The sequence below is a fragment of the Anarhichas minor genome, unplaced genomic scaffold, assembly GCF_050575085.1.
Source record: "Anarhichas minor isolate MPS153535 unplaced genomic scaffold, ASM5057508v1 ptg000074l, whole genome shotgun sequence".
Taxonomy (NCBI): Eukaryota; Metazoa; Chordata; class Actinopteri; order Perciformes; family Anarhichadidae; genus Anarhichas; species Anarhichas minor.
The window spans coordinates 3,864,349-3,892,050 of NW_027466520.1; the positions used below are offsets into that span (position 1 = coordinate 3,864,349).

A 27,702-nucleotide genomic window follows, 5' to 3' on the forward strand; every position below is an offset into this window, starting at 1 on the left:
GTTTTCCGGTCCGGTCTGGTGTACAAGCCTAAACCGGCTGAACCGATATGACACGTTCTGGAAAATTAAAAGCCGACATCAGCAACCTGTGCCGACGGCATCACAGGCGCTAAATACAGCTTGTATTGCATTAGTAATAAGTAATATGACAACTCGATTAACATAACATCATGTTTGCTTATAAATGGACTAATGGAGCCTCTGCCGAGCCAAGGCTGGCAACATGAAGGGGATCAGATGTCTGTAGAGGTGGGAGGCGGAAAGAGTCGCACGTCGTGTTTGTTCAGTAGTAAATGTGTGTGTTTTTGGGGGGTGCTGAGACGAGACCTGGCAGCGTTGGTCTCAAATAAAACTAAAAACGTGCCAATGTGGCAACATTATGAATTTAAAGCCGACGAAAGAGGTGAGCAGAAAAACACAAACAAGGCAAAAAGGCCTCATGGACTCGCTCTGTCTCATTATGTTCATCTCAGGGAGCGGCTGCTGAGTCAAGTGCAACGCCTAGAGGTGATATTATGGTAATATATAGGTGAGATTAGATAAACAGCCATTAAAGGAGAAGAAGAAGAGCACCTCAGAAGATGGTGTCTTCCTCTCCTCCCCCATACCACGGGGTGAGTTTAACCATGAAGGGTCTGGGATTACAAACAGGTTGCTCATATTCAAGCTCCAAAGCAGATGACTCCAGTGAGCTCAGGGATCCTGTGGGAGACCCCGACCCCTCGTATGCATAGGTTCTGAAGCAGTCGAATGGGGGAACGTAAGGATCCTGATCCGCCTCTGCCAGCCTGTCCAGAATAAACTGCCGGAAGACCTCGTCGTCCGGCCCGATGAGGTGGGATTCTCTGAGAGACATCCGTATGCTTGCCCTGACATCCTCCCTCCGCAGCCTCCTCTCCCTCCTCCTCGGGTGGTGTCGCAGCGGGACAACAGGCTGGCAGAAGCCCAGGTCTGCTCCCCCACCCCCCGGCTCTCCGTAATATAGCACCTTCTGCGACACCGTCTCAGGCAGCTCCAGATCCATCACCTCCACCTCCAATCCCTCCTGCTGCTTACGCCTGTGCCTCCTCACCATGAGCATTAGGACTGACAGCACTGCAGACACAACACAGCAGGAGATCATTACCGTTAAACACCAGGGCATGAGCTTAGTGAGATAAAAAGCATCTAGGGTGCCTGATGGAGCATAGCACGAACTCGTGCACCGAAAATAATGGCAGCCAGATTTGTTTTTCAGTAACTTATTGTGGATGCGGAAAATCTAAATGAACGCAAATTAGGCGATAACGTTTTTAATTTCAGCTCACACATAAAAGAAGACTTCTTTATTTGCTCCATGCGGCACAGAATGCTAGAAGATTTTATTCTGCCGTGTTTTCATCGGGTATTGTGCTCATCTGACAGAATGTTAGCATAGCAGGTATTGTCATTAATCTTTCATGTGATGGGCACAGAGGGGACACAAAGCAGCCGAGGTCATAATAAAGCTCTTCACTATGCAAACCCATCAATGTCCCAGGATGGCATTGCTACTGATGTATTGCAACCAGTATGCTCATTACCTGACATCATCGCCCTGCAAGCTTTCAGCATTTACAAAGTGTGTGTTAAAGGCACGCTGGTGAGTTTTTAAAAAGGGAATCAAATGAAAGAGCAAATTTGTTAATGAAAAATCCTGCTGTTTACCACACGTTTATGTACTTGCCAAAATGATGTGAGGCGGAGCTGCTCTAGCTCAACAGATCTGCTGAAAAAGAACGACTTTTTTACAAAAAAATATCCAACATCAAACATCCATCCATCCATCAAACAATCCATCCATCAAACATCCATCCATCCATCCATCAAACTATACAGACTTTTGGGGAGTTTGATCCTCGGTTACCTTAATATTTAAGGACAATAAGTGAATTAATCATAGCTGTCTGGCAATTATTCAAAGTTGTCAATGTGTTCTATCTTCTGAAAATCTCAGTCTATATTGTTAGTGAATCCTTTTGTGAGGCCACCGTGCAGAAACAATCAGCTCGCCAGTACACTTCACTTCTTTTGTGTAAACAAAACAGACTTGAAAAAAAGCCTCTCACGTCTCTCTTGTCAATCACACTGAGGTCTGGAGAAACTCTTGCCAAAAAATATTATATATTGATGTATTCTGTAATATTTTTGACTTGACTTCTACTAGATGTTGTCAGTTGTGGGGCTCTACATTTAGACATCTTTCATTAAAATAAACAACATTTCCAGCCTTAAACTTGTTATTTTCTCATCTTTATGTTTCTCATGTGGGGCGGCTGTGGCTGAGCGGGTGGTCCTTTAACCACAAAATAAAAGGTTCAATCCCCAGCCAGCTTCTCCTCTCTGCATGTCAAAGTGTTCTGGAGTGAAACACTGAACCCCAAAGTGGTCCCTGGGTGATTCACAGCAGCCCACTCACCCAAAAAGAACCTGTGTATTCCTTTATATACGTACATCCTTATTATATCAAAGATGGATATTCTGGACTTGGATGGAATGTGAATACAAAATAAATCCGTGCTTTCTTACCGCCGAGTGTGACGAGGCAGACCACTAGCCCTAACAAGGTTTGCAGGCTGACCCCCATGGACAGGGCGAGGGCCTCCACCCCCCCTGTGGGACAATGGCCGGCAGGCTGGCAGCTGCATACGCTGATGGTCAAAGTGCTGGTGCTGGAGAGAGCTGGAGAGCCGCTGTCTGTCACCACAACGGGCAGGAGGTACTGGGTTCGATCTTTGCGTGTAAAAGTGCTCCTTCGTGCCACGATGCTGGCTGTGTTGTCTAAAAATGAAGCAAACAGAGGTGCACATTTTAAATGTCCTAAAAGAAACATGAGTACTGCTTCCACTGTACGCGTTGGTATTTTGGAATTCAGCTGACACACGTAATGCGATCCCAGCTCTCTGAAAGGCAGGAGAACCTTGTCAAAAATGGGTTTTATTTAATGTGTGATTCATTATTAATTTCCTGGTTGCTGACTGGACTGCTGTGCTTGCATGGCCAACCACCAGCACAGTTCACCTGCATGCATTTCATTCAGACTTATCCGATACAATCAAATATCCCTCTGCTGCTCACTTGATATCTGCTGCCCGTTTTCATTATAAACTTTGAGAAGAGGTTGAGCACAAGGCAAACACTCTTCCAATTCACATACTCAAGGGGCTGTCAAACACACAAAAACACAAGGATTTCATTCCAAAATGGCAAAAACACTTACGGGTAACATAGTGTTCATTTAAATTCAAATTCTTGCAATCATAACAATATGCCGTAATTTTGCCTTTGTCACACAGTTGTACCACTGCTCATACAGGTTGCGGTTAAGCCGCAGCTCATTCCTCCAGCCACCAAATGGGACTTTAAGAATAGCTTCATCTGGTTTCATGTAGTCCCTTGTGTCCCACAGCTTAAAGCCTCCAAACAGAAAATGTTAGTAATTTACTGGATGAAATTTCCTGCAGCAACACATTTAGTTCATGCTGAGTGTGTCACTGCAGCAGTGCTGTTAGCTTAGCACAAAGACCAGAAACACATACGAATTATATTATATACGAATTACATACGAATGCATTGTTTCCAAACAGTGGTTATTGATACTTTCACTCAAGGCAGAGATCCAAACATGTCTTCCAGCATTGCTACATGATTATAACCTTGATTGTCTCTGATAGTGAAGTTTGGATTGATGTGCTTCTCAGAGACCATGGAGAAGTAGAAGTGGTGTCCCTCCACAGGGGCGTCCAGGTCGACAGCACTGAGCAGCTGAATGAGCTGAGAGACACAAAGACACATCTCTGAGAAAATATAAGCAGATTTTATTTGTATTTCGACTGACAATGTTGTGGATGTATTATGGTATTGAGCTGTTCAATACTAAGATGGCTCCTTGTGTGTCATTCAAGGTTTAAAAATAGTACATTGATGCAATACAATATGTCCACTTCATGTAAATTCTCAATGATCCTATACAGTGAATCATGAATATCAGTGGATCATAATATACATACTTCTCCCGCCTGTGTTCCCTCACAGATGAATGGCTGGTAATCTCTCGCCAGCCTTGGCACATTGTCGTTTATGTCCAGCACTTTGATGAACACCACCACGGAGGAGGATAAATGGTTCAGCGCTGCAGTAGTGAAGATAGACATTTGCTGGAGTCAACTGGGTTGCGTGTATCATAAATGCTTTCTAAAAGCTCTGTCAAAATAATACTTAAGACTGATGACTGCTTCTTCTTTTAGAAACATGACTCAAAAAAAAGGGCGACGCCGTTTCTCTTCAAATGAAGACAAAATGAACATCAAAAAAAACTGTGAAAAAGCAAATTCTTCTAAGAAAATTCACTTAAAGCTGCTGAAGCTGGACAATTCAACCATTCATTGATTACTCTCAGCTAAGAATTTCAATTATTTATCAACAACGTATAAATAACTATTTCAATCTTTCACTTATTACTTTTAGATAATAACTGTTTATCCCATTACTTTTAGCTAACTATTCAGCCTGTTCTCATTAACTGTTGGTCCTTATGCCTACAAAAAGCAATGCACCATAAATCGTATATAACCCACGTAATCTGTTGTGAGCCAGGACATGAAGGAATGCCTCTAAGGAAGTCAGGAGACGTGATATAAAACCTGACAAAGTCTACATGGGGGACAGGATGGACAGACAGGACACAGGACTTTCACCCAGGAGACCGCTGCTCTTGTCGCCAGGAAACCACAAGTCTAATCTTAATTTTAATAACTTTTGTTATGTAACTTGCATCGTTATCTTAACTACAATCACGATCTTTTCCTACACCTAACCAAGTCGGTTTGTTGCCTAAACTTAATCAAGCCTGTGCAGTCTCACTGATCGCTCGTGCTGCTGGACATTCGAAGGACAACGTACAGCACGTTGAACTATTAAGACCATTTATTCATTCATCACTTTTAGCTATTGCAATAAATTCTATATCGTTTAGTTAGCCGCACTCTCAATCTCAACATGTCTTGTTTACAGCTGAATACATTTTCTCTTGACCAAACCGTAGCTTATATTTTTCGAGTTAATTAACTGCATAATCTGTCCACATTAAATCAGACAACCGCTGTGCCCCCTGGTGTACTTCTGGCTGTGAACCACTGCTCTAGACAAAGACGTGTCATCAACACATTGCTGTTAATATATTCTGAACAGGTTTCATGACTGAATGAAAGATAAATGTGCCATTAGATGGCTATATCACCAAGATGCTATTGAGCAAAACACGGACAGTCTCTTTACTTGTTTCCTTGGCTTCAACAGTCACATTGTGCCAGTTTGTAGTCTCCCGGTCCAAAGCTTTAGCGACAGTTATAGTTCCATTGTTTGGGTCTATTTTGAAAGCTTTTGTGTTATCACTCCTTTTGTCAATCGAATATCTGGAAGAGAAACCACAGAGACACACATTTAGCAGTCGAGGTTGCTTTCTGGGCCAACAAAACATTGTGATACCACGGGGAGATTAATTAGGCAAACTGCTCATTTTCTTAAATCTGTTGACAGATATCCAACAAAGAGAGCACGCGCACCAGCTAGTGTGACAACACTGAAGACAAAGCATCTCACACAGATGGCATGGACACAAGTTTATGTATTCTTTCAGTTATCTAAATTTAATACTTATTTTAACCTGACAACAGACCATATATATTTGTGTTCAGTGAGGAAATGTGATTTAAAAACAGTGAGGCAGGGAATCTTGTAAATATAAGGGAACTTTGTTCAGTCTTTTTGGAATGAATAATAAATAAATAAAAAGATGTCACATGTGGTGCAGCTGCAGTGACAGAACACACATCACCGTGTCTTGTTTAGTGGGTGACAAGTTAGTGCCAGCGATTTATTTATGTTAAAATACATAATGTAAAATAAACATTAAATAAAAAGCATCATCCACAGACCAAGCAGAATTGTTCATGTAAGACATACTGCAGAGGTCTTTCACACTACCATACCTTTAGGACTCATGTGATTATAACACCATGGTGAATTAGGGTAACAAGGAGTGAAACACACTGACTAATGAATCATTTCTCTGAGCCACTTTTCTAATAACAACACGGAAAATAAGCCAATTTGACCAAAGCAAACTCAATCATATTTAGAAGAACTGTGGAAACCCCTTAAATGTCAGCCTGAATTTATTAATCAATGAGACACTGTCTCCAAAGGGACAGTAATACACGCTAGGCTGAGGATGATATGCAGCACCTGCCACTCTTAAGCTCTGCTGAGATGGACTACAGGCACCAGTACTGCTGATGTCTCCTCTGCAACGTGCCCCAGTTGCAAATGACTGCAAATCTCAATTCCATATGCCACGGCGTATGGTGCTTTATTACATCCCTACGTCCTAGCCACGTCGCTTTGTGATAATACCACGGCAATAGATAGAAAAAGCCTGTGAGGTATGAAAAAAAAAAAAAGAATCGTCATGATTTATTCAGCGGGGCTCATTTCCTACTAATGTAATGTGAGATAAATACGACCATGTACAGAGTATCCAGAGATCAAGGGTAAAAATGGATGCACCGAGCCAGTAACGCTTTCTGAAATGGAATGACTTTTCCGCCGTGTGGAGGAAGCTGTCTAGGGACGTTACGCCCCCACCAGCTTGGGCATCTGCCTCGTCATTATCATACTTGCAGTTGGGTGGCAGGTGCCATTCTTCCCGGTTTAGATGGTTCACATTACTGTACCTGATGGGATTGTTGACTGTGTCAGTGTCTCTGGCACTAACACTGCCAACCGCAGTTCCTACAGCTGCATTTTCAGGGATTTTCCACTCGTAGGCCACTGAGAGGAAGACAGGCGGCTCATCCACGTCCTCCACGACAATCTTGAGCGTTGTCCGGTCCCTGAACTCCTCTAGAGTCAGAAAACGAGTGTCCACGTGATCATTGACCGCCTCTGCGGCCATGACAAAACGTCTTTTGGTTTCATAGTCCAAAGGCTGGGAGAAAAAGAAATACCTTTTAAACAATTCATATTAATACAGAGGCTCCTATAGGCAGAGAACACCTGGTCCATTATCATTAAGCAGGCTTAAAGAGTAACAGCTTCCCAAATATGCTTTGCCAACTTGAATTTAAGACAGATGATTATTCCTGAGGGAGCAGGACACGACTCTGACTGGACGTTAAAATTGTTTAGTCAATGTCAATAAGTTCCCAGCTGTGAACATGCGCTTAAATAATGCTGCGTTTAATAGATTTTTTTAACATTATGATCCCGGTAATAAGAAAACAGCATGAAAACCATTATTGCATTTCCAAAATGATTCAGAGACGGAGTCGATAATGTGTTTGTTATTTCGTTATCACGCCATCTAAATTGAATTCTCCTGTGCGATGAAGAAGTATACGATACGTGGGAGAACAAAAACACAGAGCACAAGTCTGAGAGGAAAGCAAGAGTAATCTGAGAGTATATTTAGGACCGTCAGGTGATGGGATGTAACAAAGTATATTTACTCAAGTACCTTTAATTCAGTTATAAGAAAAATATGAACCAACAAATATAATATAATGCATTATTAGGGATTCAATTAACCAGCAGTGTATAAGGTGAATGAATTTAGCCCCACCTTTGACAGCTGCAACATTAAACATCGATGCATCAATACTTATAATTCAGTTGTATGATTATTACTTATAATAACAATTCTGAAATGGGTCATTCTGCATAGTGGGTCATGAGCACTCTTACTTTGGTACTTTAAGAATACTTTGATGCTAATACGTTTGTGCTTCAGTAAAATATTGAATGCAGGACTTTTACTTGTAACAGAGTATTTCTACACAGTAGTATGGCTACTTTGACTAAAGAGACCTCAGTGTTTGTGCTAAGCTAAGCTATCTGGCTGTAGCCTTATATCTAACGAAAAGACTTGAGAGTAAAGTCTTGGCAAGAAAGTGAAAAAGCGTTTTTTTCCCCAAAATGTCCAAGCTTGCTTCAAGGCTGTAACACAAAAACACTTTAGAAAAAAGTTATACTTCAGCTCTCATTTTTAAAGGTACCTGCTCCCACAGACTCGCTCTATTCAACTATTTTGCCAGTAAGTAGACAAATGTGGCGGCTTTTTCACTGCTAAAATTAGAGACATTTCACATTGTCCCAAGAGGCATACAGTCCTCGTCCCTCTACACAACTAACTGTACAGTGATCCCTCTTCTAATGTGTCAATTAGATACAAACTGGCTAATTTCAGGGCTAACATGCAATCAACAAAGCAAGCGATTTACATTCTCCATGCTCAAGCTGAAGCATATAGCATTCACTAGTTTATTGTGCACATTGGCTCAGATTACGCTGCTATATGTTCGTGACCTGGAAAGGAGTCAATATTGCTGCCAGGTGTGTGGCTCTGTGTGGCTGTTGGGTGCCTGTGCCAGGATCTTACACTGTTGTGTCTGGTCGGCTTTGATGCTGCTGCTGCTGTTGTGTCTGCCAGCTGTCTTGTGTGCGCGCAAAGTGCCAGGATATGTTGCCGTGCCCTCTATCAGCCGAAATGATTTTTAAAAATTTAGTTCGCGTTGGTGTCTGTAATGTTAATTAAATCCCTAACGCCGGAGATTAAAAAGGAGTTTTTGTAGAAATAATGTCTCAGAACCTAACGGCCCCTGTGCCCACTGATACTTTGATTTCTGTCTGCACTACTGCCCTTCAAACATCAGATTAAATAAAGCCATATAAAATTCATATATTAGACAAAGTGATAATGTAGTGTATGTATTCACCTTGGCTAGCAGGACCACTCCCTCCTGCGTCACTGGATCTGTTTTGATGACAAAAGTGGAGCTTTCCTCCAGGTCATCCTCCAGACTGTAGGTCATCCTGGCATTGATGCCAGTGTCTCCATCCTGTGCCATAATCCTGCCCACTGTGGTGCCCACTGCTGCATTTTCAGGGACGGCAAAGGCGTACAGGTCTGAAGAAACAAGGATGTTTTAAAAGATTAGCCGGAGAACGTTGGAATAGGATTTTAAAAAGGAATTCAAAATCTTGATGATGTGAAATTGGTGCTTTTGCAGCATGTAATGCAAGCTCACTTTCGGTGAAAAACGACAAATTTAAAAAAGTTTCTGTACTAAAACATCGCCTACGGAGCTTGACAGAAAGTTGTTAGTAGCTAGTCAAGAGAGTATAGTGTGTAAAGTGATAAGAAGGGAGAACATTGTGGTGGAGGGTCAATTTGTGTGAGTCACAGATAAGTTGTGGCAACTCCACAAAATCCCAGCAACTCTCTAATAAGCAGATGAGAAAATGCGATTGTGTCTTTGAGTGACTCTATTTGGACGGCTGCCACAACTGGGAGGAACTCAACAGCAACCAGCTGCTCCGGAAAAACAAAAAAAAAGAATCCCTGATAATAATTACCAATTATGTTACAAAACAGAGGGCGCAGTTCAACGTGAAGTGCGGTCATGCAATATTTATAAGGCCTTTTGACTCAACGCTGAATCCGAGGGATACAATAGCACTGGCAATGAATGTGAATGTGACATTAATAGTTAAAGGTATCATCCTTGCTGTCTCATTTCTACAAAATAGATTTTTTCCCAGGGCATTCATTTAGTTTATCACGGAGAAGCCTAGGTTTGTTTCTAAAGGTCATGACAAATGTCCTTTCATGTGTGAATGATTAAATTCATCCAGTGGGCGACGCGTGCGCACGTGCACGAGCAGATGAACATCCCCATCTCCTTTCTCCCATCTCGCTCACTCTCTCTCTCTCTCTCTCACTCTCTCTCTCTCTCTCTCTCTCTCTCTCCGTCACATTCTTAGACCGTCTCCTTTTAATTTCAGCTGCCGGCTGAATAACAAGACGTGCACAGCCGCATGCAGCGCCGGCAGCATAAACCCACCCACCCGAACCGGAGAAGTGTGATCAAATAAATGCCTCTTAGGTGCAATATTAAACATGTCCTCGCAGTCTGCAACGCTTTGTGCTCTTTCATTGATTCCCGGAGTGTGTATGGCCTGGTGTTTGCATCACTGTGACTCATAGAAGTGACTCACGATGCTGGAAAGTGGGTCCGTTGTCGTTGACATCAGTCAGGCTGACGGTGACGGTGGTGGAGGAGGAGTAGCCGCCGCTGAGACCGAGCATATCCTTCACCTGCACCACCACCAGGTACTGCTCTCTGGCCTCGCGGTCCATGTTTTGCCATGACGTTACAACCTTCCCTGCAGGTGGAGGAGACAGACAGAGAGGAGGTATACAAGAGGTTCATAGGATGCCATCGAGCGTATCTGTGGGTGGTTTTCTGTGTTTTGTTTTATTCAAAATGTGAGTAAACTTTGCCTCAAGCAGTCTTCAGTAAAACTGCACCACTATAAATTGAAAATCTGCAAACTTCATTAATATCAAGAGGGCTTTTAAATGACTAATGCTTCCTCCGTTTGGCCAAAGTGGAGACTGTGGGCAACAGTAAACAGAACAATTAGAATCAAGACAATTAGATGCTATTTTTGCCTAAGACGTCAGCATTTAAACTAGTTATTCATCTAATCTTGTGTTTAGATTACATCATTTTTTCAGCAGCCATTAACTATCTTATAGTCAGTCATTATTTGTATTGGTAAAACACCTGCCTTACCCACCTGGTCAGTTTTTGTCTTTTTTAAGGATAACAATATTTGTCAGTGTGTCTTTCATTATGTTGTCTGTCCGTCTCAAGTCTATTCATTCCTAAAAAAAAATCCTTTTTTAGAAGATGTTACACAAAAAGGACTAAATAGTGTATTTGTTGGGGACTATAGTTTTATCAGAGGGTTATTACAGATTTGATGTAATAAATATTCATCAAGGCTGTGAAGTGTGAAGGGAAGGAACAGCGATCAGGTATAAAACCTTCTGGTCTGAAAAGTGAAGCCAAAGGGGAGGAGCCTTAAACTTGCATTCTTTGCAATAGACAAAAAGAAGTCTGATTGTATAGAAGTCTATGAGGAAATATATATCGGACTTTGGAAACAGTATTTGCTCCTAGGATCAATTCATTGGTGGTTTTGGTCTTTATAACGTATCTCCAGGCTTTTGCTTAACTGAAGCCATGAGCAGAACTAACTTATATTGACTGCTGCCCACTCCTCGATGAACAGTTGGTTCCCCAAAAAAAGTTAGATTTACCCTTTTACACATTGCATTCATTTGCATGTTAAAACTTTTCTGGCATCAATAATGCCATTCCCCAAGTCTTGACAGCAGAGGTCAACAATGTGTGTGGGAAGTGCTGCAACTGACCTCTGTATCACACAAATAAGTAGTGTAAATGTACATGCATTGGCATCAATTGAACCAGACTCCTCGTAGGGGTGTAGACACTCACATATTCCCCAATGGCTTTGAAACAGTAGCTAAATCTGTGAATAGTTGTTTAAAGGAAAAAAGTTGTCAGGGGAATATATACAATTTTCAAAGTGATGAGTAGTGTATCACTTGTCAAACGTGACTAGGACCAGAGGGAGGAAGCCAAAGACAAAACAGATTTCAGTCTCAAGAGTCTGAGATTGAAAACATTTCTGCCCTTCTGTTTGTTTTTTAAGCCCACTCGCTATGAAGCTAAACATTATTTCTGCACAGCCAAATCTCTAGTGCGCCTCCCTAAGAGCCCAAACTGTGGCTGTCGAGATATTTGTGCAGCTAACTAAGATAACGACTGAAGTCAGCACAGTTCAAACTAAAAGCCTCTTTATCTGGAAGGGTTTACCCGTCTTTGGCTCCACAGAGAAGTAGGGCTCCCCCTGCAGGATGGAGTAGATGAGCTTGGCGTTGTTTCCAAACATGGGATCATCAGCATCTGTGGCTGTCACCTGGGCCACTGTGGTCCCTGTGGGGGGGGGAGCGGATCACACAGTCAGAGTTAGCTCGGGCAGCAGTTCCAGTCGACGGGGAAATAAAGTGATTATGCCACGGTCCCGCAGGGTCTGTCTGTCTGGCTCAGGGGGGGCGCAGTGGAAATGGAAGGAGGGAGGGAGGGGGAGGTTGAGGTAGGGTTCGGGGAGGGATGTTGACAATGGGGAGGATGGTGGGGGAGCAGTGTTGGCCTTTCACAACTCAGTAAGGCTGTGCAGGTGTGTGTGACAACCTCCGCAGCCCTATAGCGACATCTCTCTCACCATCCACCTGCTGCTCGTTTTCTCTCCATCGCGTTCTCATTCAGCTTCGCCTCTCTATCTTTCACACTTACTACCCTTTTCTCCACTGACCATATCCTCTCCCTCAGCCCTCGTCCATCTTGTTCTTTCTTTTTCTTTTTTTCCCAGAAAGCACTCTGTTTTTTTTCTACACACAGGCAGGGGTTTACCACAGCATTCCAACCTTCCCCTCTCGCTTTCTTTCTCCGAGTCAAATGCATTATGATTTATTACGAGCGAGATATTGCTGCAAAAGCAGATTACATATAAATTGAAATGGTAATGTTTGTGGTATGAAAGGGCAGTGGTTATAATAACATTATATAAGAAATGTATCCACAAAGGCATCCGAGCTACAATTCACAATCCAATACTTTTAACTTCCTGAATGGGGACAGATGACAGACATTCATATAACCTTTTGTTCATTGTCTTCAGTCAAGATTTAAGTTAAGAAAAATAATTTTAAAAGTACAACTCTAGAAACAATAAAGCCAATTGCAAGTTTGTATCTGTTAAATAGCAACGTTGAAATTTTATCCGTAAACAAATTTGCGTTATGCAGATGTTTGGAGTTCAGTTCAATGTGCATGCTAATATTTACTAATTAGAAAAAAAAACAAATGTCATTAGTTTTTTTGGTCACAAACCAAAGAAGTACAAATTTAGATTTTGTTGCTAGATGAAAGATAAGGGGGTCAACCCTTGGAGAAGAGTAATAGCTGTACAAACTCTCAACTCAACAATTGCCAAGATATTTCAGTCTGAACTAAAGTTGGCGACATCAAAAGTAACATTCTTCAAAATCCCTTTTCTGGCTAAAGCACAGACCTCACTGTCAACTGATTTGTATACAAATACTATTCATTCACTGTAATGCAGTTCCAGTAAAAACTGATAAGAGTGAGTGGGGTCTGTGGATCACCCTGAGTAATAGGGACATTAGGAGGGAATTTTGGAAGCGGATTTTACTGTTGAATTTTCAGCTTTCTTTGAAACTGACATTTCAAAAATATCATGAATATCCATTCACCTCCACTGAACATCTCTTTTAACCTGCCTGTGCTTTTTTTTTTACTGTTAAAACTTTCCTCTCGTCTCTCAAAAACATACCGGTTGGACACATCTCAGGGATGCTGGACACATACGGTTCGTTCTGGAACTGCGGGACATTGTCATTGATGTCCTGCACCTTGATGATGAACTCTGACTCGGGTTCCTCTGGTTCATTGGACCTCCTGTTGATAGCCTGGGCTTGAAGGACGTAGAAGGCCTTTTCCTCTCGGTCGAGCTTCTTCAGTGTCCGGATCTCACCCGAATACTCATCCATCTCAAACGCATCTCCGGCCCCTTCTCCTGATAATATGTACTTGATGGAATATTCACCTCGGTCATAGTCGGATTTGAGCTGCAAAAAGAAGAGTGGGTATATGAAAGCTTCATTTGAAAAAATAAAAAAAACTCAGAGGTAACCAGAAAACAAGCTTTTTCAAAGAGAAGCAGCGTGTCAAGGACATGGAGGACATTCAAACTGAAATGGTACCTGGCCAATAACGCGAGGAGTGGGATCTTCCTCGGGGACAAACAGCTGTTTCCAGATCCAGCCTCTCTTCAGGCGACGGTGCAGATGAGTGGACCCTTGGGCCAATTGTTGGGCTTCCAGACCCTGAGTACCTCTCATATCGCTCAGCACCCCGCCAGGAATCATAGAAAAGACCGTAACGATGGCCAAAACACTCGGCATGCTCATTTTTACTGTCCACCCGTGCATTTCCTCTGCACTGCCCATGGTTAGTGGACAGAGGACGGAGGTTTCACTGGTCCAGTATTACCAATTCTTCATTGAACAGCAGAGTAATTCATGATCCCGGCAGAGCTGTATCCCATCTCGTTACGATGTGGTTTGTATGCATGCTCATGTCTCTGAAATAAAAGTTAACAATTTAATTAATGTCTGCAGTGAGAAATTTCCAGCAGTGCACAGCGCTTGCAAAATGAGGAAATTTAAGTCTCTGGCACTGTGGAATTCAAAAATCAAGTGTTTAATTTGACAAAGCTTTAAATACATATGTGGAATATTCTGTATTTCTTCACAAAGCACCATTTGAAGGTTGTAGAATAGAAAGTCAAAGCTGACTTGGAAGAGTTTACATGCAGTAAATAAAAAAAAGACTGTATTCTATATTAGCGATTACAAACAGGGTGTACTTGTACCTCAGGGAGTAGCTCTGCAGTTGCTTGGTTTAAAAAATCAAATATGAGCATGAATACGTGCCGTGATTGAGAGTACATGTAAACTAGTTAGCAAGTGTGAAGTAAACGTGTTAGCTGAACGTAATAGATAAACTGTGTGAATAAAAAAGTCTGCTAAAATTAATTAACTCTTTCAAAATATTCCAAAATCTTAATCCATTACTTGAAGCTAACTATTTCAACCGTTTATGATAAATGGTTGAAATGGTTCATGTTATATGTAAATAGTTGCAGCTTCAGCCATTTTAAGTTATAAGCACAAATACAACATTTATCAAACAAAACAAAACATTGACGGTTCAATTGTATGAAAACATTATTGTACCCTAACAATATCCCTTTTATAGAACTAATAGTGTTCAACAACATCCAGGTTAAAAATAAAATTCAACATGATGGGTGGTGTCGATGAAGGCAACTCGAGGTCAGCGCGGCTATGGGGGCTTGGCTGAGAACCAAGTGTTCTCCTTGAGCTCTGTGATGACATTAGGATTATCCTTTTATCTATCCCAAGAGTTACATCAAATCTGTTGCACAACAGCAACTCAGATGTATAACAAATTCAACTAAGAAAGCTGGATCCTGCCATGACAGATTCCTTGTATGTGAAACATGCATTGGCAATAAACGGTTCTGATTCTGATTCTGATCAGGGATTGCATTTTACACGAGAGAGACAAACCCTTTGTTCGTTTTTTTCTCTTGCATCCTGCGGTCCTGCACAGGCGTTTGAAAACAGCCCTCTGTTTTGAATTCACACAAGGCCCTGCATTGTGATTCACTGGGGGGGGCAGGGCCTGAACATCATTCCTAAAGCATGACACTGCACTCTGCAGCTGACTAATGAAGATTCCTAATTAGATCAATGTCTCCCCAGACATGGAAAACAGAGACACACATGCCTCTGACAAAGTATGAGTGGAATCGATGCAATTATAATGTGCACGCAGGGTCAAGAGTGAAAGGACAATGAAAGTCAGACAAGACAGCAAATTAGTCAAGACAACACAAATACAATATCTTAACCCCCCCTGTCAAAGTTAACGGAGTTGAACTTCAACAAATTCATCAATTCCCTTTAGATAAACAGATTAACTGTGGTGTGCTTTTCATTCTCTTTGTACTAGCAGCAGTAACGATCCACTGTCAACGTGTCAAAGAGAGGAAACATCACTTGTGTAATCACTGGCGTCAACCTCGTCTTTTCCCTTCAGTAAATTAGCAATTAATTTCTCCTGTGAAATTTGTATTTTTGCCTCAGCAGCAGAGGTGTGTTTGTCCGGAAACTATGGATGTTCCTCATCATTTCAGACTTTTGTCTTACAGTTGTTTGCTTTGCGAAGCCACACAAATTATTTGTCTAGACACGCAACCCTGAACCCGACTTTACTGCTCTCCAGTCAAGCAGCAAACCATACATCACCAGTCAGTGGGATCAGATGTTATTAAGAGCTAGGAGTAACGGCCATAATTCTAAAGCGTTCTAATAGAGCTTTTTGACACCGTTATATCAGCACATAACATATAGAGTGCCAAATATGTGGACGCCTTAATCCAAAGTGCTGCGCAGGAGCGCAAGTGCATGCATTTTTAGCATGGGTGGTCCCGGTGGAAATTTAGAATATACTTCGGGACGTCGTTTCGGCGGTTAGAGTAGTTGCAGCGTTAATGCTTAACAGCTCATAATGTTCATGTTTAATCTTGTAAAACTAAATTAGCTGCCAAGACCCATTTGTAATGGGCTGGTAAAATCAATTACTGATGCAGGCTTTTATTTCTGAAATTCAATTTCCGTTACAGACCGCGAATGAGAGTATGTGTTTGTGCTTATGTATGTCTTTACGGGCCAGATTCAAATCTCCGAGCGCTTGCGGAGTGACAGTCCAATTAGTAGCCAGTGAATCGTGAGCCGTTATGGTCTTTCATGGGGCTGCCAAGCACGCGCCCAAACTGAACGCTTTGAGTCAAAACTAGACAACGGCCCTCAATGATGTTACTCTGAGCAACTGTTTTGGCTGCCAGCATGCCAAGGAGTCGGCTTAAACAGAATCCTTCCCGGGGGGTATCGGTCTTTACTGATGTGGCTGGAATAGTGCACAGGTCAACAGATGTTTAGGTGCCAATTTAACAAGATGGGCCTTTCTGGAAATAAGTGATGAAATTCTGGGAAAATAATGAGGAGACCATGAAAACTTCCAGCTCCAGGTCTGTGAATAGCAACGGTATTAGGGAGTTGGAAAAACACATGTCCATGTGTGACAGCTAACGTGATGGTGCTTGATCATAATTGTGGCCATATAGTCCATATAGTGGTAAGCCTATAAAAACACAAATCAATCAGGTATCATTAACTGGAGAATATGCCCCGAGAGGAGTCACGAGAAGCTAAAAATATCCCCAAGAAACATTAAATTCTACATGGTCAATTTTCTCCTTTCAAAAGAAACTCATTTCTACATGACATGCAGAGTGCCCCGTGGTTGACAGCCATTCATTAGCTCGGATAGGCCTTCCTCACATTTGCAGCACAACCTCTTGTAGCCTGTATGTACACTCCATGCCTCTCTACCACATGACAGAATGACAATGAGCTGCAGTCTCACAACGTTAAGCACCAGATTGTGCTGAGACCGTGGCATTATTTGTCCTATATGGCGATGTGTTCTAGTTAATAAAATGTCGCTCCGTTGTAGGAATGGTTCGGGGATGCTGTTTAAAGCGTGGCAATAACGGAAAAGAATCTTCTACTTGACATTGTGAATGACGCATCAATATGCACTGCCGAACGCTAACTGCTAAGTAATGCCAACTCTATTTGAGCATTAATTATGTAGTTTTTCCAGCACCATGGAAGAATACGAAAAGGTGTAAAGCTAAAAACGTGACAATGGATCTGAACACAGACTCTATAGCTATCTGCAACCTTGAAGGCAAATCCATCTGCTAAGCCTCGCTTCTTTAAATTCACCCTTCCAAGACAATACGTCCTTAATTGGTCATTTGGGAGCCTATCATGGGACCTGATGTTTACTGTTCAGCTCTGTAAAACAACACCGCTGACATGTTGTTCATGTTTCCTAAATCAGGACCTCAAATGAGTCCAGAGACTGAGCGAGAGCAACGGGGGAATGTCAAGCTATCATGTACTCGCTGGAAAGTAATTTGTTTGTTATTTTATTATGTGCACAAGTGGAAAAATCATTACTCTTCAGCAAAGTGTTCTGAATTTCCTCTGACGTTTATCAGCGATAGGACTTCATTCCATAATTTTTTTTTCTTCCTTTTTCATCAAAAACAATTAACCGAAGCTAAAAAAAAAAAGAGAGAGCGGTGAATTTAAACTACAGGCAATTATCTATACAGAATTAATTATGGCGATAAGAGTTTGTAACACAATTTCACACAAAGTTTCAACATTCAGGGAGCAGAGAATCACAACATTCTTTCCAACATACTGAAACGCTACATCATGTCAGCGGTTCCCACACATCTCATTGTTTGGCCAAGGTTTTCCCCTCCGACACTGAGGATGTTCTGCGGTTATAAATGTGGTATTTGTGCATCACTGTCTGCTGCCTTTGAATAAGTGGACCAAACTATTGGACATGTGAAAGAAAGGTCAGGGAAACTGTAAAATAATGATTAAATCACACCACATCACTCAGGCGGCGGACTGAACTGAAGGATCGTGTTTTGTTGCTACATAATATAGACCAGTACAAAAAGTGTTTATTTCTATGAAATTAACTTTTTAGATTATCAATACAGCTGCCTCAAATTGTCAACTCTGAATAATCACTTTGGTAAACTATGATTCCTCAGCATGCTCTTCCTCATTTCAGAAGCGACAACAAAAAAGCAAGAAGCCATCTCAAAAGATACTGATTTCTCGCTGTGACGAACACAAAGAACCCCCCCCGGACCCTTTAAATTATTATGAATCTCAGAATTCCTGCTGCTTTCATGTTGAAAGCGCATTTGCTCTTCGAGTCCCTCTATCCATCATTTCCTGGATAATACATGAAATTGCATCTAAATATCTTCTGACAGAACAAAAATCCTCTCACAAGGATGTACAGCGTCCACCACCCACACCCACCTGTTTGTGTGATTCTGCTGTCCCCCGAGCCACTTGTCACCAACCGCCGTCGAGAGAGATCATCGCAGGGGTGTGAAGAAACACAATCTGCTTAACTAAACGCCCTGGTACTGCAAAGCAATTCAGTCACCACAATAGCAGAAGCGAATGCGTCTGGTTTTCACAATGCCTAATCCCCTCCGCTGACGACCTCCCCTTTTCTTCTTCTTCTCTCCCCATTTCTGCCCTCCTCAAACTTCCCGGGGAAGAACAAACACAGGCTCTATTGTCTGGGAACTGCAGAACACTCGGGGCCTTCATCGCCATGCAAATAGTCACAGCCAGGCTTACAAATGGATTTCTATCTCTTCACCCTCTCTGGTTTTTTCCTCCCCATTTTTGCGAACAATCCAGCGCTTATTAGAGTTGAGATGGAGCATGCAGGGGACGGTAATTCATCCACTGTATGACAACTATTTCTGCTAGCGATAGGACGGCAACAGTCTGTTTTTTGACATTCAAGCCGAGAGGGCATGCTGTTACTGCACGTTCCGATATGTTCGCATTTAAAAAATTGACCTGTCATGACACGGAGTATGCAAAATAACTTGAGACGTTGTTTGTCCTCCACAGCCTCCCGGATGTTTACATGTACATGTAATTTGAGGGCCACAGTGGGAAATAAAGGGTGGGTCACATCACCTCAACTCCTCTGGATAGAAAGACAGATCTATCACTCTGAAACACAGTCTATAAGCTTTTTATTGTGTCAATGTTTGGAATACATCAGAATACCAAAACTGTGGATTTGTTGAAGCCAAATCACGAGAACACTTACAGATGAAAAATCTAAATGTTGTGTTTTTCAACTGATCATAACTGAAACAAAGCTTTAAAAGAAAAGGAAAACAATCATTTAAATGTAGCTTGTGTTTTTTAATTGAGTTGATTTAAATTATGCTTTAAAAAAACTGTTTCTAAAACAGGTTTTTCATCTTTTTTTCTTAAATCCTGAATCAGTAACACCTTCTTTACTTTCTCCATGTTTCTTTGGCTGCACTATAAAATCCTGTCTCTTCTCTAATTAACCCTAAATATAAAACGGCTTCTTTTGACTGCTGTTAATTGCTTCAACAGTCGATTAATTTAATGTTGTGGGAGTTAATTAGCTCTGGAGTTTCATTAATGCTAATTTAAACTAAAGTAACAAGTCAGATTAAGTTGATTGAATCAGCATTATTTTAAAAGTGACAAACAAGTGACAAAAAAGCTAATTTTCCAAGGTTTAATTCTGTAAAGAAATTATTCGGTTTTCTATTGTTATTGTAGCTCTTGAGTTTTGATTCGAGCTAATCCCGTCAATCATATAAAATCACCCTTTCCAGTTGGCTAATTGCTATTTGACATTCACGAAAGCGCGCGATTATGCGCTAATTTACTGATTCCTCCCTTATCAAAGCGACTGAAATGAAGTTGCGGGTGGAACATCAAATGAGTGAGCAGTGCGCCTGTGCAAGCACCTACTAGTAATAAACTACTTTGTTAGGTTCAGGAAAAGATTGTGGTTTGGGTTAAAATAAGTACGTTTGTTATGTAAAGTAACTGTGTTTGTTACGTTACATATAGGCCTTAAGCTACATGACAAAAGTAAAGTAATATAAGACACTTAGGTGACAGTAAGTCCTTTCAAAACATTGCCGGAGCTTGTAAAGCGTCATTTTTGTTAAAGAGCATCTTTTGTACAATGTCAGCCCCGCTAATGATGGTCACTCCAATTTCCAAAAGTTAAAAGTTTGTCATTTATTGAGTCTTTTTTTTTTTTGACAACCAAATAACCTTTTGGTTAAAATACACAAAAAGCATTCATTAAGTGCTTCTCGTACACATGCTAACCCCCGAGGGCTAATTACTAACCTGAACAACGCTAATAGATTCAATCATTAGAGTGTTCTAACAGGAGAAAGCTCGCACTGTCGGGGCGTAAATGTCCCCTCGGTGGACGCACCGTCCTTCCCTCAGAGCTTTGTGACAGGGTGGAATTTGTTATTTCGGTAGTTGAGATTAGTTCTCCCCGTGAACTCCTCCGCCTCCCATTCTGATTCCATATCAAACAGAGAAATGTCAGGACCTGCACTGTGACATTTAAAAACCCCATTGTAGACCTTGTCTAATTGAACCTCCCTCATTATAATGATGGAGTGTGGACCGACCACTGCAAAAAGAACATCAGACATCAAAAGCTATGGTTTGGTGCCAGCAAGGATTATTTACATTCCCGCTGTCTTCTTCTCCCTGAACGCAGCGGTGAACCGGACTATCTCTCCGTCTCCGGTGACATTTCAGAGCTGTCAAATGATGGGCACAGAGTAATGGTCAGCATATTTGCGACAAGATAAAGGTGAGTCCGGTCAAATCAGCATTCACAGGGGTGTCATGTTGTGTAAATAATGTAGGCTGTAATGGTGATAAACTGCATGCTTGTATCCTGTATATTTCACTATCAGCAAAGACATCATTCTGCTCACAGGAGGCACAAAGAGAAGATAATGTGGCTCCGACATTAAACTGATGATTTCACACGGGCTCACTATGTTGTTTTTCACATTTTTATCCGCTGTTGTGCTCTTCTGATTAATGATTTCTGAATATTTCTTCTGAAAAACAAGTTAATGCCTAATCCAACACAACACACGCGTCAATATGAAGTTCACAAGTTCAGACTCACAGGAGATGAAGCTCTGAACGGTTCAGGCTCTGTCATGTCGTGCCCTTCACGGCTTACATTCATATTGTTGCATCGTCTCGCTGTAATTGGAAGAAGAATAAAGCGTCATTGGCATTCTGCTCAGTCCACTGTGGTGAATTTGATGAGAATGTCACATTAAAAATGCATGTTCCTCATACGTTCTTTGGCCTTTGTCTTTAGCCATGGGAAACAGCGGACACTTATGACAAATAAGGACGGAGCCGACGCTGCCCGAGGTTGATCTCTCTATTCGACAGGAAACATCAGCATCTCCTCCCAGAGTCTGCCTCCTCCACATGAGACCGAGCGCTTGTCAACCGCATGGGCTGATGGAGGGGAAAACAAATTGGGTCGCAATTGCATAGACTTCTAAACAATCGTCTGAGAGAGAAATGAAAAAGAAAAGTCTTTCATCTGATAAAGGATATATAAATCCTGGTCACTTTCTCTGGAAATGCTCAACTAAAGCTGAAATGCATAAATCGCTGTTTACCTATAAACACTGTTGCGGTTTCAAGTAATGTTTGAACCAACAGATAAGACAGCCGACTACTGGCCGGCAGCCAACTCTCGACCAGCTGCTCACCGACACTTGTGAGACATCGCAGGTCTCCTAAATCCTCCAGGACTCTGCCACAAATGAGCGCTAACTGCACGCCTGGGCAGCGAGGGAAATCTCCTGGAACCAGACAGCGATGTTTTGTTTACATAAAGTGGTCCGTGTATAAAATGTGTAGCTCGAGAGAGGAAGTGACAAGGTGCATTTGATAAAGTAGTGTATTAAATACAGTTTTAAGGTATGTATACCTGAGAACTTTAAGCTTGTTACAAGTAAAGGCCCAACAACTACAACTACGAACTAATAGCAGGGCGAGGATACGCAAAACTCATCCAAGTAGAAGTGAATAGAAATACCCAAGCATAGCATTTTGTTCCCAACCGCAACAACAAAGCATTTTAAATACCCATAGCGTGATTATGGGTGTACTAGTATTTAGAGTAAACGTATTGGATGTTATTATTATTATCCGGGAGATATATTTCTATGTTGAGTAATACTGAGAATACCATTGAAAGAAAAAATGTAAATTCAGAGCGGAGGGGGAAAAATACTTCCTGGCAGCCACCTCCATCTCACAGCTTAATCAAGATGAAGATAACCATAGCAACAGCATCAATGCCATATGCTGCCATGCAGTGACCTCAATAAGCATTGGTTGAAAACACCAAAACACTTCACAGAATAAATAGGATGCGTCCGTTGCGGTTTGTAAACACACAACATTCAGAGTTGGCCCCCGTCCTCTCCAGGCTCAACGACACTAGCGTGTAGATAGATAGACCAGGGCATAACAGAGCCGCGGGAGAGAGGAGGGAGAGGAGGGAGAGCTGGAGGCAGGGGCAGAGCGAGGGGCAGAGAAACGCTCAGAAACAACCCGAACACAGCGAGGGGAAAAGAAAAGAGAAAACACAGACAGAGGGTTCTGCACTTCTACTGGGTCATAAGTGAGGGTTGAGAGGGATTATTTTTGTAAGAATCATTGTTTTAACATCCTACTGTGCTTTCAATAAATTTGATCCTATCCTGTTCCCTTGGAAAGTGGCCGTGGTATATGTGCAAGGAGAGACTTGTTGAGTTGGTATTAGCCACTGATAACACACATAAAGGATGCCACGTCGACACCAAATCAAAAGGGTTCTATTTGTTGTCTTGGCCTGTATAATAATTTGTAAGTTTGCTACCCAGCTTTTACTCATAATATAAATTCTAAAGATTAGAGATGATGGACCAACGCCACAAGAGGTTTGAGGCAACATGGTTGTGGACACATTAGGTGGAACTGAGGTCGTGATTTCAAATTTTCAAACATGACTAATGTGGCCTAAAACTTCCAAGACAACATAAGTGTCATAAATGTCACCGTGTCTGAGTATCTTCTGCAGTCTATTTACTTACAATTATAATGCAGTATTCTGAGATTCGTCCACACAGTGTTAAGTTGACAAGACGTAACGCTACCTACATTTTCCACAGTGGTAAGAAAGTCAGCAATGGTTTTTTTTTATGTTAGCAAAGTTTCATCTTCTGAGAGTGAGAACTCACAGGATTTCTCAAAGGAGTCACTCAAGGAACAAGCCGACTCCTCTCTGTTCTCGGGGGAAATATAGTTTTGAGTTTAACGTGCAGTATCCATCATGCTCATGAAATGCATAATTAATTCTCATCATTCCTGTAATCCTTCTCCAGACTTGACCGCAAAGATGGAAATTACAAGTCGGGGCCCGTGTCAGCAGGCTGGGCTTGATATCTATTGTAGTTTCCTCACACAGTGGCGAAGAAATGAAGATGATAAATCGGCAAGGTTACAAAGTATTTACACAAATAAGTTGAAAACAATCGATCCAGTGCAAGCGCGCTGTCATACCCTTAGGGAGTGGTTCCCCTGGAAGAATGCACAATCCCCCTGGCCTGGGTTCATTTGAGACGCAGATTGTGTCTGATTGATCAATGAGAACCACTGCTGAGCCATCAATCTAACAGGAGTGGAATAGGAAAAAGGGGACATTAACATGTATAAGCTGCCGTGTCCCGACAATGTCCTCTACCTTGAGTCGGTGGGAAAGCAGGCACCTCTGGGGACATGAACAAAAGTGGTAAGTCTAAAACCTGCGACAGGAAGGCGTTATATAAGGACAAACAGGGCCGATGTTAACATCTCAGCTTCTTTGTGATCTCATGTTTGCAGCAGAGGCTCGTCATCTCTCTATCCCACCAAAACATGTATTTATCGTGAAGCTGCTGGTATTCCTGCAAAGCTTTCCTGACCAGGTTTGAGAGTTAATAATCTCAATTGTATAAAACTTGAATGTTACCTTCAAATGCTCTCCGGGTAATCATCTCTGTTAGCCGCTAATGAAAGCATAAAATAGCTGGCACCCTTTTTTGCCACCTCCGTGCAGCAGTATTTAAGACAAACAGGTGATTAATGAGTGATTTGTGCGGTATTGCTGGTAGACAGCTGTTCCACATTGCAGCAATGATTGGGCGGAGCAGTTAAGATCTGCTCGTCAAGGTCTTTCTCCAAGAGCGTGTTGCTTCTGAGATCCATGACCAGGAAAGTGTGTGTAAACATACAGCATATTACACATACATATACTCTGCATGTACTGTGACCTGCCTACTAAGATACCGATTAAGTAGCCTTTGCCATAACCAGCTCACTGTTCCACTGAAGTAAACTCTCTCTCCTCTCCTCTGCATCACATGACCGTATCGATCACAACGTTAGCGGTCCAAGCTACCGTGAATGAGATTTGCTTATCGCAAAAGAAAACACTAATCTTGATACAAGACATTTTACCCTTTCTGATGACAACAAAATACTCACAGTATAACTCATCTGTTTCCTCCAAAATTCCCAATTGTTACTCCGTTGTTCTGCTGTACCTAAAGTACCAGTAGGAACCGGTAAGTATTTATTTGTACCGATTCATCCAATGATAGTACACCATGAATTAAGGGGATTTACACGGTAAGTGCCGGGTAATTACACTGTGGTGTTACCCAGTGTGACTTTAATAAATTGTTTATACACAAGCAAATAACATTACGAATCTAAACGAAGGTATGTCTGCAAACTAGGAAGCTCTTATTACAGCCACCAGCAGCCCATCCGAAGATATTGGAAATTAAAGTGCTTGCCGAGGGGGCATCTTGACACAAACTGACACAAGCAGGCGAGAACAGCGTGTCTCGTTAACTATTGCCACCCTTATTTTTGCACATAATCTCGCAAACACCACGGTGCCACGGTGAGACAACATTTCATTTTACGCTCTACGTCCAAAAACAAAATGAGAACAAAATGTGTTTGCAAGTTAATGCGTAGATATGTCGGTACGCCGAGAAGTTTATTGCACCCGGCTGGTTTTTCATAAATAATAGATGCAGTTGACAAATTACTACAGACTCTGACATTATTTTTATAAGCGGCAAAACATATCTGTGGGGTTAACAAATGTCAGTCGTGGGGATATACAGTACGAGCTTAAATATTGACATTCAGATTGCAGCAGAATCAGTCCTCACAGTAGCCGGTCACAGTAATACTCAGCTCGTGGCATTATTCATTCAGTCCTGCAGTCATGCATTGGCGCAGTAGCTAATCTCTTCCACCCCCACCCCCCCCCCCCCCCCCCCAAGGCACTTCAGCAGTAATGCACCTGTTAAAAAAAAATCCCCATCCAAGTCATTCTGAATTGTAAAAAGATTAGCTAATATTTTATAATAGTTATGGGGATTTATTGGACACTTGCGTTTCTCTCGGGCTGGAAGGCTGCACTGTCACTTCATCCTGGACTTGTTTAAGAAAAATGATGAGGCCTCCAAAACTGCTGTTAAAATGATGTCTGTAATTTAAGCTCTAAAACAGTGTTTCACAAACTTTCTTTCCTGGGTACCCACTTTTTAAAAATGACAAACCAGCGCGACCCAATTCACAAAAGGTCTTATCTTAGTTTTACCACCATTTCTGCATCACTAACGAGCCATCTAAAAGATGTATGTTTGCATGTTATTGAAAACATACACACATATTAAATACTTGTGGCTCAAATGTGTGCTGCAGATATAAAATGGTGAATAAAAGACTGTAAGACATTCTGCAAATCTATTTGGCAGCCTAATAAAATGTCCTGCGACCCACTGATGTGTCCCCGCCCGGTTTTTGGGAATAACTGATCTAAAACCAAAAGCGATTTTTATCAAGACATTTCCGTAAACAAGTATCCACTTTTTAACTTATAAATGACTAATGACAGAGTGCTGGGAACACTTATGGTGGTGGTGCAGGGAAGTCTTTCAAAATCCATTACGTGGCCTGCATGGTGTCACAGGGCTGCATTTTGCCGTCTCATTTCCTATCTGTTTTGTTTTTATTTTCCTTATTTTGCAGATATAAACTGCAGCACCTAGTTTATGTGGTTGACACCTAAACATATTGTAACAGCACAAACTTTTGCCACTAAATATCTTGGAGATAATTTCAATTTGACATCCTGAGAGCAAACAATTAATTAAATGCTCTGACAAAAAAAAGAGAGAAATAAATCGGACATTTGTGGCCGTAGCACGACTGTAATAAACCCATCCAATCATTTCATTCGACACGGATGTAATGATTGGTCGGGCTACCTGCTAGCTTGACTTGAGTGCTAATGATAGCCATGTTCGGTGTTTACAGAGCTTTGGAGAGAGGCCTGAAGGGCTGTGCTGTCGGTGTTGCTGACTTGAGGACTTTCTTGCTAGATTTAACGACTTTTGGAACTAGTGCTGCTCGCTACTTTCATTGGAAAAAATTTGGCAACACTGGGCTGGGTGTTCGGTTGCATAATTTTAATAATCTCTTGTACTCCTGCTGGTTTCTTAAGATGACCAACCCCTGCTTTTAAAGCAGGAGATCAAAAGAGATCAAGTCATAGGAGTTATGTGCTAAACATGCTAGACATTCTGCAAGTTGCTAATTTGCGTCTGTAAAATGTTATCATTAGCGAAACACTTGTATCTGTTTCTCTGTTTCAAGCCCCACTAATCATTCCACCACAAGCCTGCGTTGCCTCAGGTGTTTGTTGCTTTTCCACATTCATAGAGCTGTTATACTTTGTAAGCATTGTTATAAATCATTTTGAAATTGAATCATGGGCAGAATGTCAGATTTTATGTTGCGCCGCATTTCTTCTTAGAGAACAGGACATTGAATCAAAATGCTGTTGTTAAATGTCTGCACCTCTCACACCTGCAGAGCAGCTGTTGCTTCCAATTTGACACATGTTGTAAATTGTGCACTGAATAACTACTGAGCAAACAAGAGTGAACTTTTTTGTTACTAGATTCATTCTACAGCTACTTTCAGACAAATTATCACATCTTAGACAACCAAAGTAGTACTGGGAGCGTATTTACTATAAAAAAATATAAATTTAGATGAAAAGGTGCTGAAAATATACTCGCTATATGCTATATAATAAATATCACCCATCATGGTAATGTTACATCATCAACAAAGGTTTCAGGTACTTAGAACACGTGAAAAATAAGCAAAACCTAAATCAAACTGTCAGCAAACTGAAATAGGAGCTATTTTTAAAACTAATTACTGCATTGAGATGTATCTCTAAATTGGAAAAAAACACAAGCAGCCCAGTTTCTGACAGTATAGTGGACTGAATTTGAATAATCTTCTTTGACACATATTGGAAAGTCAACTTCCAGCCCTTGGAATAACTTCACTGACGTACAAGCTAACTCCTTTTTTTTTTCAACCTCACAAGTTGACAAGCATGAGAAAGCTATTAGGACAAGAAGCTGCAGCAGCCTTTGTCACTGACAAAGAGGACACTTTCACACAGGGTAACAAGTGTGGGGGGGGGGGGG

General features: G+C 41.6%; 1 protein-coding gene across 1 annotated transcript; it reads right to left on the minus strand.

The window, feature by feature from the left end:
* Window positions 1-574: 574 nt before the first annotated feature.
* Window positions 575-13,981, minus strand: cdh19 (cadherin 19, type 2). The gene is made up of 11 exons (XM_076080399.1): window positions 13,736-13,981; window positions 13,306-13,600; window positions 11,766-11,885; window positions 10,075-10,242; window positions 8,793-8,983; window positions 6,753-7,006; window positions 5,296-5,432; window positions 4,029-4,150; window positions 3,675-3,792; window positions 2,548-2,799; window positions 575-1,095 (listed from the first exon to the last, which is right to left on the minus strand). The coding sequence occupies exons 1-11, from the start codon at window positions 13,979-13,981 to the stop codon at window positions 575-577; spliced, it is 2,424 nt and encodes an 807-aa protein (XP_075936514.1).
* Window positions 13,982-27,702: the final 13,721 nt, after the last annotated feature.

Bases quoted from the DNA above. Each gene is read 5' to 3' on its own strand.
- cdh19 (XM_076080399.1), bottom strand. From the start codon at position 13,981: ATGGGCAGTGCAGAGGAAATGCACGGGTGGACAGTAAAAATGAGCATG. The intron at 11,886-13,305 runs GTATGTTTTTGA...CCCCCCCCACAG, and splicing joins CCCTGAGATGTGTCCAACCG to GGACCACAGTGGCCCAGGTG. The intron at 2,800-3,674 runs GTTATAATCATG...CTTCATTTTTAG, and splicing joins CACTATCAGAGACAATCAAG to ACAACACAGCCAGCATCGTG.